The sequence below is a fragment of the Sapajus apella genome, unplaced genomic scaffold, assembly GCF_009761245.1.
Source record: "Sapajus apella isolate SASKATOON/1434 unplaced genomic scaffold, GSC_monkey_1.0 scaffold21, whole genome shotgun sequence".
Classification (NCBI taxonomy): Eukaryota; Metazoa; Chordata; class Mammalia; order Primates; family Cebidae; genus Sapajus; species Sapajus apella.
Genome location: NW_022436961.1, coordinates 1,139,746 through 1,151,862, shown reverse-complemented (window position 1 = coordinate 1,151,862; position 12,117 = coordinate 1,139,746). Strand labels below are relative to the sequence as shown.

The 12,117-nt window shown below is 44.4% G+C and overlaps 2 protein-coding genes and 1 non-coding gene across 5 annotated transcripts in view; 1 reads left to right on the top strand and 2 right to left on the bottom strand.

The window, feature by feature from the left end:
* RNF170 (ring finger protein 170) overlaps window positions 1-5,055 on the bottom strand; it is a 48,068-nt gene extending 43,013 nt beyond the window's left edge. The window contains exon 1 of one of the 3 annotated variants that reach the window (XM_032288042.1): window positions 4,816-5,055. Coding sequence is in view for 1 of the 3 variants with exons in the window: in XM_032288044.1 (XP_032143935.1) it covers window positions 2,592-2,800 (209 nt within the window). In the remaining 2 variants the exon portion in view is untranslated. Of the gene's footprint in view, window positions 1-2,591; window positions 3,458-4,578; window positions 4,670-4,815 lie in introns of those variants that run through there. The other 2 variants (XM_032288043.1, XM_032288044.1) reach the window with 2 other exon arrangements.
* A 119-nt stretch (window positions 5,056-5,174) lies between these two features.
* HOOK3 (hook microtubule tethering protein 3) overlaps window positions 5,175-12,117 on the top strand; it is a 129,585-nt gene continuing 122,642 nt past the window's right edge. The window contains exon 1 of the mRNA XM_032288032.1: window positions 5,175-5,467. Within this exon, the coding sequence (XP_032143923.1) occupies window positions 5,411-5,467 (57 nt within the window). The 5' untranslated portion in view covers window positions 5,175-5,410. The remainder of the gene's footprint in view (window positions 5,468-12,117) is intronic.
* On the bottom strand, window positions 6,808-6,948 carry LOC116558534. Its single transcript, XR_004272043.1, has one exon. It is a non-coding gene; the product is annotated as a U4 spliceosomal RNA (small nuclear RNA).

Genomic DNA, 12,117 nt, shown 5'->3' with positions numbered 1-12,117 from the left:
CAGTTACATTCTTTCTCCTCTAAAAATATACCTTGACTAATTAGATCTTTATAACCGTACATTAAGCCTTACATTAACATACTAAAATTCCGTTAAATGTCCCTAAATTTTGTCTATATAAACAATCCCAAATGTCTTAACAGCAATGACTTCCATGCTTTGAAATCTGTCCTTTCTCAGGTGGCCTGTCCTCAACCTTTATACTTAAATTCTCTTTAAACTCGATTTTGACCTTTTAAATTATTTTAGGTTAACAACTGTGACTTGATTTCTTCAGTTCCTTCTACTGCTAAATTTCTCTGACTCAGAGTTTCGGGAGAAAAAAGGCCAGATCAAAGCTGAACATTAGAGTGGTTATCAGTGAGGAGCTGGACTGGCAGAGCGAGACTGTCACCCTCCCTAGGACACAGTTTTACAGTTTCAAGTCTTTCAAGTACATATTACTTTAACAAGAAAAATAAAGCCAATACTTGCTTCCTTTCTTGAGATGCAAATTGGGATTCAATGCCCACTCAATGCCCATTCTCATCTACCATCCTGTCACTCTATGGAGGCACCCACAGACCTAACTGGCATGACTGGCATGTCAACTGGTAAACGCTTGCACTACATCATGAACTTCCTTTTTGAAAAACAGATATTACTCAAATTAATGTTTATAAATTAATTTTTTTAATTTATTTTTTGAGATAGGGTCTCATTGTCACCCAGGCTGGAGTGCAGTGGTGGAATCTTGGCTCACTGCAGCCTCTACCTCCCGGGCTCAATCAACCCTCCTGCTGTGACTACAGGCATGCGCCACTATGCTCAACTAATTTTTTAAATTTTTTGTAGAGATGGGGTTTAACCATCTTACTCAAGCTGGTTTCAAACTCCTGGGGTCAAGGATTTTGCCCACCTAGGCCTCCCAAAGTTCTAGGATTACAGGTATCAGGTACCATGCCCAGCCAAAAGTTAATGTTGATAGGTGCCAAATATTTACAAAATCCATAAGTGACTATAGTTCAGTTTTAAAATATGCAGATACTGTGTTTAATTGCTTCATCTTCGAAATTTATTATTATTACTAATCATACAATGTTAAGCACTTAGTTCCAAGCATATAAAGTAACACCTTACTGGATTTATTTTTCATTCCATTTTTTCAAGTTATTTGAAGGTTCTGTTATAGGGTTTTTTTAAACCCTAGATTTGGGCCAGTGCTGTGGCTCACACCTGTAATCACAGCATTTTGGAAGGCTGAGGTAGGTAGATCACTTGTGGCCAAGAATTTGAGATCAGCCTGGCCAACATGGTGAAACCCCATCTTTACCAAAAATACAAAAATTAGCCAGATGTGGTGGCGCACACCTGTGATCCTAGCTACTCGGGAGACTGAGGCATAAGAATTGCTTGAACCCAGGAGGCAGAGGTTGCAGTGATTGCACCACTACATTCTAGCCTGGGCAACAGAGCAAAACCCTGCATCAAAATACTGCCCAGATTTGATCATTACACATTGTATACATTTCTATCAATATATTACAGGTACCCATAAATATACATAACAATTATACATCCATAAAAATTAAAAATACATTTTTAAAGAATGAACTCCTTTCAGTCAGGAATCATATCTTATTCCTGTCATTAGTGCGCAGGGTCTGATATGTTGTAGTGGCCACTAAATGTTGTTTACATGAAACCCAGAAACAAGGTTATTAAATGTATAGAACATGGTATGTAATCTATTTCATGGTATCCTGTAAAATATGAAAACCAGGTGTGGTGGCTCACGCCTGTAATCCCAGCACTTTGGGAGGCCGAGGCAGGTGGATCACTTGAGATCAAGAGATCGAGACCAGCCTGGCCAACATAGTGAAACCCCGTCTCTACTAAAAATACAAAAATTAGCTGGGCGTGGTGTTGGACGCCTGTAATTCCAACTACTCTGGAGGCTGAGGCAAGAGAATCGTGTGAACCTAGGAGGTGGAGATTGCAGTGAGCTGAGATCAGCCCACTGCACTCCAGCCTGGGCGACAGAGCGAGACTCCATCTAACAAAACAAAACAAAAAATGAAAAGAAGAGTTACTAATACTTGGTTTTGAACTGTTTAAGATTCACAAAAACAGAACCCCTTCCATCTTGGAAACTGTGCAGTGTAATTGATAGAAGTTTGCAGAGGAACTGGCTTTGCTATTGCTCAGCTAGCCACATCTTACTGAGGAGTAGCTTAAGACAGCAAAGCAGCACAAGCTCCAGAGTTAGACAGCCCTGGACTTATGTAAAGTCTCAGTCTCAGCTTCCTAAAATGTAAAAGACATTAGGTTGAACCATAACAAACAGACACACTTTTTTGGGCTGGGGGTGGGGTGGGAAGTGCAGAACTATGATAAAACCTAGCTAGCTATGCCCGCCCCAAAGCTGGTCTACATAGCATCTCAAACTCTCTTTAATCATAGCTCTCAGTGTGTGTACCCTGGGAAGACCGGATGCAATCTGGAGCACTGTCACACAGCACATGCCCTCTTCAATCCGATAAGCAGCTGTGGGTAAGAACTAGCCGCCAACTACCCGGAGTAAGGAGACAGCTAAGACAAATTCAACTCACCTCTCTTCAGGCATTTCCAAAGCTTTTGGGGAAGAAAAAAAAAATAAACCACACAGAGGAAATAAGGGAAAAATTGAAAATTCCAGGACTTCCTGGAACAAAGGAGAGAATCTCAGTGTCTTTTTACCCCAAGGCTCATGTAGAAACTTGACGGCCACATGGCTTCTGGAATGACTCACAACCAAGAAGCTTCTACTAATTTCTTTCATCAAAGGTAACTGGAATTACAAAATGAAACATCCAGAACACTGCAACATCATGCACAAAAGCACTGGATAAGCAGACAACCTCGAAAAAGGAGGCTTTCAGTCCATTGTGTCTAAGCCTTGAAAACCGGGCCGCTGAAGGAAGGGTGCTCAGGATGGTAAAGCCACAGTCGCTCCAGCAGGGCCGGCATCTTGTCTGCCCATCTAAAGACAAGCTGCATGCAAGTCAGGCTTAAGTCAATGTGACATATACTCACTGACTTCATTCATTTGCCTACAAGATTATAGGTCACTTAAAAGTGCTAGAGATTTGATAGAAACAACCTGGTAAGGAATGTAGGAACTCTAGTTTGACAAATATCCACAGTCACCAACACAGAAACCAAACATAGGCGAGACACATATGTGTATTTTCTAAAGGTTTCTCTGTCCTTGGTGTAGGGAAGGATGTTTGAAAAAAAGACCATTGAGAAGACTTCAGGTAAGTTTTTTTTTTTTTTACACTTAACAAAATGCTAAATGATCAGATGTCAACTGTTGAGTGGTACTCTGTAAGGCATCCTTAAAAACTCAATGCTGGTTCAGGCTCGGTGGCTCACACTTGTGATCCCAGAACTTTTGGGAGGCCAAGGCGGGCAGTTCACTTGAGCCCAGGAGTTTGAGACCAGCCTGGGAAACATAGTGAGACCCCTTCTCCACAAAAAAGTAAGAAAATCAGCCGGGTATCGTGGCTTGCGCCTGTGGTCCCACCTACGTGGGAGGCTGAGGCAGGAGGAATGCCTGAGCCCGGGAAGCAGAGGTTGCAGTGAGCCAAGATTGCATCACTGCACTCCAGAATGAGACCCTTTCTCAAAGACAAACAAACAAACAAAAAACCCAACTCAATGCTGTCTTGAGTGCTCAATGAGAAAACCTACTCTCAATGGAAAAAAAAAAAAAAAAAGGGAGATGCCAAACTAAAATGTGTCCTGGGAAGTTAACTTTGTTGCACTCCAAATAAAAATTTGGCATTGGCTAGTAGTTATGCATACTCTATGCATGACAGTTCTCTAAGGACTCCAGAGAGTGTGTCCTGGAAATTCCAGCAAATTTGCACTAGGTTCCAGGCACACCAGGATGCTTATAGCAATGTTCTGAGTAGCCTCAGTCTGGAACAAAACGCATACCCAGTCTGGATACACTGTTCTATTCACACAGTGGACTACTAGGCAGCAATGAAAATTACCTATAGATACACAGCACATCAATTTAATACTGATTGAAAACCACAAACAACACACTATGATCCACTCGCAAAAGTTCAAAAACAGACAAAGGAAAACGAGATCGCATGCACACATAAATGGTAAAGCTGTAAGGAAGTGATGATCACACTAGTCAGGCTAGGAGAGAATCAAGCTCCAAGAAAGGAGCGCAGGGCAGGGGCAAGAAACTCCTGGGGTGCCGGTAATGCCCTTTTCATTTTTATCTGCGTGTTTTATTAATTCTTCTTTAAACGTGTATGTCTATGCACTTTTCTGCGTATGCTATCTCTGCTAAAAATGTATCGGCAACCCTGCGGAGAGATTCGTGCCTCAAGAGGTGGGAGCTCGACAACAATTTGCCTCGCCATTAAGCGAAGGCAACTCCGAACGCTGGGAGACGCAGGCCCGGGGTCGGCCGGGGTCCTTACGGATTGGCGAACGGGCGCACGCTCCTCCTGCATTCAGGAGAGTTCTCAGGGTCGCGTTCCGAGCGACCCCAGAAGGAGCGGCGGTGTTCTCGCCGCTGGCTAAGCCCACCTAAAGCCGCCGAGCCGCCCTCCGCGTCGGCCCCTCCATTGTCGCCGGCGACTCCGGACAGCCGCAGGGCGATTCTGGGGCTTCCAAAGGAGGGCGGGGTCGCGAGGGAGGAGGCGGCGACTCCCGCCGCCCCGCAAAACCTTGGCTGCCCTACCGACCCCAGGATGGCCGGGCCCCGCCGTCGGCGGCTCAGCTGGCCCGGGTGGGGTAGGCGTGGCCGCCGCCCGCCGGACGTACCTCTCCACCGCGGAGGAACTACCTCGCCAGTTCCCGGTGACAGAGAACAGATTATTTCCGGGACCGCTCCCGCCACCCCTCCCGGGCCACCACTAGCCGTCCGCTTTTTAATTTGGAGTGCGGGTGCGGGCGCACGCGCACTACCGAGCTTCCGCGAGGGCGCGAGCCGACGGTGGAGGAGGACCCACCGCCGCAGCCGCCAGGGCCGGGCGCGTGCGCGCGCGCCTCGACACGCAGCGAGCCGACGGCGCGGGTCGGCCGGGGCGCGAGCGTGCGCAGTGGGTATTAGGCCGCGGCTCCAGCCAGAGCAGCAGCGCTCGGGAGGAGCGGTGTGGACGGCCGGGGGCGGGGACGCGGGGCGGCGGGCGTGGCCGGAGTCGCGCGCTGTTGGCGCGCGGTCCCGATAGAAAGGAGAAGGAGGGGCCCCGGGGGTGACGGTGCGGAGCCGCTGCCAGCGCTGGGCGACAGTCGGCGGCCGGATCTGAGGAGCAGGAGGGCCGGAGGCCGAGGCAGCGTCGCGGGCCCCCGGATCCCCCGACCGAGTGGCGGCAGCGTCCGGCCAGGCGGGAGACGCTGCCCGGCCGTGGCGGGGAAGATGTTTAGCGTGGAGTCGCTGGAGCGGGCGGAGCTGTGCGATAGCCTCCTCACTTGGGTATGTGGGGGCCACGGGCCGACAGGAAGACCACCTCCCCCCGTCACTTAGCGGGACCCCCAACGCGCGGCCCGGGGGACGAGTGCCGCGGGCAACGGTGCCGTCACATCCGGGGCCCAGGACGGGCGTGGTGAGGAGGCTCGGCCCAGGGTCCGAGAGAAACTTGCAGGGCCTGAGGCGTCGCTGCTCCGGGCGGACCCAGGCCGGGCTGGGGTGGGGACGCAGCGGGCGACTCCGAGACCCGCGCGGCTGCTCGCAGCTGGGGCGGCGCTGCGCTTCGGTGGCAGCCGAGCCTGGCCGCCCCGCGCCTGGAAGCCTCCGCGGCTCCTCGCCTTTGTTGCCGCCTTCTCGGAGTACGGCCCTCGCCCGGCCTGGGAAGGGAAAGCACCTGTGAGGGAGCGTGGGGAGAATGCCGGAGGCGCCGGGGGACCCAGTTTCGGACGCGAGGCGCCGCTGGCGGTGGGAGTGCGCGAGGGGCCGACGCCTGTCACAGGCGTCGAGCAGACGTTTAGAAGTCTGGAGGTGTCTGGGCGTCAACAATGGAACTCGAAGGCCTTGAGGGACAGCGTCGTGGGATTCTGATTTTGAATTGTTAAACGGTTTTAGATTCCTCACGCTTTGAAGTAAATACATACTCACTTGTCACGTCAGCGACCTCGCCTTCCTCAAGCTGGGTCTTCGGGACGCGGCCGGGGAACCGACGCCTGGGTTCCAGTCGTTCTCGCCGCGTCGCGGTTCGGGGGGGGGGAGGGATGCGCAGAGCTCAGACCGATCCCGCGCTGCGTTCGGGAGCGTCCGTTTCACTCATTGCTGAGAAGGTTAATTAAATGTTTGCGCATGTGTTTTTGGAGGCGACTGTAGCATTTGTATTAATTTTAAAGGTAAAACACGAATGTGAGAAAATCTGTTTAGCGGTGTCTTGGGTTATGAATCGGGATCGCTGGAGTGTAGACGTCACGCTCCTATGCAAGGCACTTTGCTGGAAAGGCTGGAAAAGTATTGCCTTACGTTGGTTTTAAAAAGTAATAAAAATAGTCTGAGGTTTTTATAATTTGGATATGTCACGAATCAGTTTCCACTGAAACAGACTATATCCAGTGGTAGAGCTTGAGGTAGCCAGTTGCATATTAGACCATTTAGGGGATTTCAGATAGCAGCAATATATAGTTAATGCGCAGCTTACACTTCTGTTGGGTTCCGCCTCCAGGCAAGGACATGGCTTTCACTGCTGTATTTCAGAAGAGAGGAAAACTAAGTTGCATAATGTGGCCGAGGTTTGACTAGGCAGGGGAGAGATAGAGGAAAGAAGCACTAAATTAAATCTTTTTTAAAAAATTCAGTTTCCTTAGAGACTGTCAAAAATTGCCAATGCCGACTATATTTCAAGTCGTCATGGCAGGGTATTGGGAAAAGTTTTCAGTTAGCAATAATCGCGCCTTGGACAAACCTCATTGGCTACGATACTGCCACTGCGCAAAGCTCTAAATTCTTTGATAATGTGAAAGGAATAGATTTGGCAGAATCTGTAAATCTGTAAACAGAATGGCGAGGAACTTAAGATTGGAGTTTTTGAGTCTCCGCAAGTAGTGCTTCCCTTTATGCTAGAGAAAGAAGAAGGCAAAGATGAAGCTATTTGAATCTAAGTAGGGCTGCATTGTTTAAAATCTAGGAAGAAAAAAACACATGAAAATAGAGAGATGTACAGAGGCTCCTTAACTTACGATGGGGTTACATCCCGACAAACCTTTCATCATAAGTTGAAAATACATTTCATGTTTCTAACCGAACAAACACCATAGCTTAGCCTGGCCTACCTTAAACGTGTGCAGAACACTTACATTATTAGCCTACAGTTAAGCAAAATCATCTATCACAAAGCTTATTTCATATAAAGTCTTGAATATCTCATGCAATTTATTGAATACTCTACTGAAAATGAAAAATATGATGGTTTTATGGGCAGAGTATGATTTCTACTGAATGTGTATCTCTTGCATCATTGTAAAGTTGAAAAATCATAAATTAACCCATCCTAAGTTGGGGACTGTCTGTGTTTGAAGGGCATCTGCAAAAATATGGTACTTAGTAATTGCACTTATGTAAGTGAGAAATGCTGATAAAAAATATAGAGGAAAAATCTGAGAAGTTTGAAAGGCTACTGACAGAACCTGACAACATGAGAGAATCTATTTAGAATCTCATAAAATGTCAAGAAAACGGGTAATCCACATTATCAGCTTGGTAGAGAGGTCAGGGAGTATGGTATTGTAGAATAGAGTTTTTGAAATGTCACTGGAAAACTCATCAATGAAAATTTCTGGATAAGATTAGAGATTATCAGTGACAAAATTGGAGGGCGGTGTTTATGAAGATGTAGAATTCTAAGATTTGGAAACACTTTAAAAGACATGTTTCAAAATAGAGTGTAAATGCTGGGTTTGTTCTCTTTCAGCCGTCATTATAAAAAGCAGAATAAATGTTTTAAAAAGCAGAATAAATGTTTTGGCGAGCAATGTTTGATGTCATTTACATGTCTAGTAGCACCTCCCCCCCATCTGGAAGCCAGATTAATGCTAAACACAATTCAAACACCAAATGCAAGCAAAAGTGTACACATACACTCCAAAGAAAAGACTCATTTAGATTAATTTGCTCTATTTTATGTCAACTTCTAGTCAGTTTGGTTGCGTGTGGGGTTTTGCTCTCACTGAGCAAAATTCAGACAACTGTATGTGACAGACAAGACCCAAGTGTTGGATGATTCCGTCTTTGGGCTGACATCCTTATATACTTCTACAGGCTCCATGTTCAATTATTGAAGATCAAAATTATAATACTGAGTATCAGATAAAAGTATGTTTTCACTACATAGCATTTAGAGATTGGAGAGACATATATGGAACATTTTAGAAATTATTCTACTAGAAACAGCTAAAGTAATAAAAGCTTAAGTACTTAAAGGGATAATTCTGTCACTTATACGGAACTCAGTGGAACATCTCATTTTCTCACATGCTGGATAAATTGCCCTTTTATCAGACAGCCTACTGGCGCAAGAACCATATGTTCCAAATTTTTGTTGAAAGAGAAAGTTATAAAAAAGAGTTAAGTATCATCCTACCAAGGGGAACTTTCCCATTTTAAGCTTAAATTCGAAATCAAAGTTCATGCAAGCAAGTTGAGCAGGACGTGCTTGAAAATTTCCACTGTGCCTCCTCTCTCCACCCTCTGAGTCAAAATCTGCCCTGCCTGTTACACCTGTCAAGCCTAATTTCTTGAACTGTATGTGAATCTTGAAAAGATAGCACTTTTCCAGGTTTTAGAGACTGAAAAACAAGAAAGTCTACAGTGCTACCAAGTTGTTTTTTGTTTTGTTTTGTTTTTGTGTGAACCTCTGCCTGTGTTTCAGAGGAATTGCTACCAAGCTTTGACCAAAAAAAAAAAAAAAAAAAAAGTCATCACATAGGCTCAGTATACTTTGGAGTAACCTAGCAACATTAATATATCCTTATTGTTTTCATATTACTTATTTGGCAACTTATAAAATGTATACTAGTGCTTAGAATTTGGGGTGGTATCATTATTATGGTGATATCTCTCCCATTCCATGCTCTGTCCTCTGCCTAACTTGATTCTGCCAGCAACTTTTATCCTGTTATCGAAGAATAAGTCACTGATATACAAAAGTTAAGGCACTTAAAAAAAATAGTATAGCATAAGAGTACGCAGGTTCTGACATTAGGCAGCCTGAGTTCAAATCCTGGTTTTGTTCCATACTAACTGTAGGTGACTTTGGACACAAAACTTCACTGTTGTGTTTCGATTGCATTATTTAACATTACGTTTGTTAACTTCATCAGTGACTTTCATGCTTAGTATTGATCTGCGTCATCTAGAGAGCTTGCTAAAGCATTGATGCCCAGAATTGCTAATTCTATAGGTCTGGGCTGGCTGAGATTTTGCATTTCTGATAGGTTCCCAGGTGATGCTATTGTTGGTGACTTGGGGGCCACGTTTTGAGAACCATGGCTCTAGAAAATTGTTTGACATTTTGCGCTGACAGTTCTTTGCTGTGGGCACTGCACTATGTCTTATGTTTAATATTTAGTAGTAGCATCCCATTGCCTCAACCAGCTAGATGACTATAGCACCCAACTCACTGTTACAGCTAAAAATGTCTCCTAAGTAGCAAAATTATCCATTGCTCTGGAGATGGTAATTCTAGGTGATCTCATGCTTTACTCCTCTCTTGCTTTTGTTGGGGAAGGGGAGGTAGAGGTTGGGGGGTGGTAATAGAGCTTCTTGGAATTAAAAGAAAGGTTGTAACCCTTCAGGTAGAATTTCATGCCTTAATGCAATTAGGTGAGGTTGTCTTTTAGTTTTACTGTACTGCTGTTCTGAAATACTCCATAGATGTTAGCTCAGAGGACTGGTGACAGATTCTTAAAAATTAAGATACAGTTTACATACCATAAAATTCATCCTTTTAAAGTATATAATTTATTGGTTTTTAGTATGATCACAAGATTGTGTAGTCATCATGACTGTCTAGTTCGAAGAACATTTTCATCACCCCAAAAATAAACTCTGTAGGGATAAATTTTATTTAGGATCTGTATCACTTTCATCTTGGAGCAGAGGTGTACATCTCTGACTCTTGTGAGCAACTATGTACCTGAAGGGCTAATACAAAGAAAATAATTGAATAACGCCATGTTTTAGAAACAAAAATGAAAATTTAGCTTTCTCTAAGTCCCAAGAGAAAAAACAGATCAAGTCTTTTTATTTCTTTTTTTTTTTTTTTTGAGATGGAGTCTTGCTCTGTTGCCCAGGCTGGAGTGCAGTGGCCCAATCTCGGCTCACTGCAACCTCTGCCTCCAGGTTCAAGCAATTCTCCTGCCTCAGCCTCCCTGGGAGCTGGGATTACAGGTGCATACCACCATGCCCAGCTAATTTTTGTATTTTTTAGTAGAGATAGCGTTTCACTATGTTGGCCAGGCTAGTCTGGAACTCCTGACCTCTGAAGATCTGCCCACCTCGACTTCCCAAAGTTCTGGGATTACAAAAGTCTTAACAACTAAATCGCTTGCTTTTTTGAATTACGTGCTTTGTTGAATTGCTTCTTCTGACTGGCCAGAGGCTGTTTTCCAATCTTGCATCCTTTCCCTTTAGTAGTGCTTTAGATGATAGGATTCCAAATGCCGAACCAGTGTCCAGCTATGTAAGAATTATTTGATGAGCTTGTTAAAAATAGATCCCAAGCTTCCTACATACAGATTCTGATTCAGTAGGGGAAGCCAAGACATGTGTGTGTATGTATTCTCTCTCTCTCTTTTAAAAAAATTTTTGTTTAGACAGGGTCTTGCTCTGTTGCCCCAGCTGGAGTACAGTGGCACACTCACGGTTCACTGCAGCCCTGACCCCCCAGGCTTAAGTGACTCTCCCACTTCAGTCTCCTGAATAGCTGGGACTACAGTTGTGAGCCACCAGACCCAGCTAATTTTTGTACTTTTTGTAGAGACAGAGTTTTGCCATGTTGTTCAGCATGGTTTCGAGTTCGTGGGCTCAAGTGATCCTCCAGCTTTGACCTCCGTAGTCATTACTTATGCCTGTAATCCCAGGTGGCTTATACCTGGGATTACAGGTATAAGCCACCACGCCCTGCCAAAATACATATTTTCAAAATGGAAGCCTCCCAGATGATTGCCTACACACCCCAGTTTGGGACCATTGCTTTAGGCTTTACAAAATACCTCATGGGTATTCATTTTCTTACTCATTCTGAAGCAACACATCCCTCCATAAGCTGTTTTTCTCCTATCTTTCTGTATATGGAAAAACTGATATTGAGAGAAATAAAATGTCCTGTCCAAATTTACAGGTCAAAACTAGGAATTCAAATTAGTTCCTTTCATTCAAAGTGGTGTTCACTGAGGGCTTGTTCTGTATCGGGCATTGTGCTGAGGTCACTGATATAGAGAAGAATGAGACATGGCCCTCACTGCTGCCTCTCTTTTTCCTTCTAAACAAACCTACAAGAAGAAGATTGGTTTTTCTTTTTTGAAAATGGGCCATTGACTTAGCAACTGTAAAATAAAAGCAAGTGTTTATTTCTTTTAAAATTATTACCACATTACTAGCGAGCAGACAGCTGGAGATAGTAGGAGTAAAATTCAAAATCAGTTTCCGCAAATGATGTTTGTTTCTTTTATTTTCTAATCATTTATTGCACCTCTGCCAGCTATTAGGTTTGTGTCAGGGTGGCTTGGAAGGACCCTCTTATCACCTGTCCCAAATAGACACTTAAGTAAAAACTTGCTACAAAGATCTTATAATTCCCTGGGCCTCTACCACTGAAACTGTCTCTACCCATAAGACTCTTCTGTATTATATATGAAGCTACTGACTGTACTGTTAATAGTTGCCTTTTAAAGATTTTATAAATGATTTGGTACATAGAAGTGGACATTTACCCACTGTTAGAGAATAAATTGCTACAGTATATATTTAGGGCAGTTTGGCAGTTTTATCAAAAACCTTAGAATGTTCATACAGTTTTTGACCTAGCAATACTTCTTTTCTAACTCAATAAATAAAAATATATGTGAAGACATATGGTCACCTGAATGTTATTCCCAGTATTCTCATTG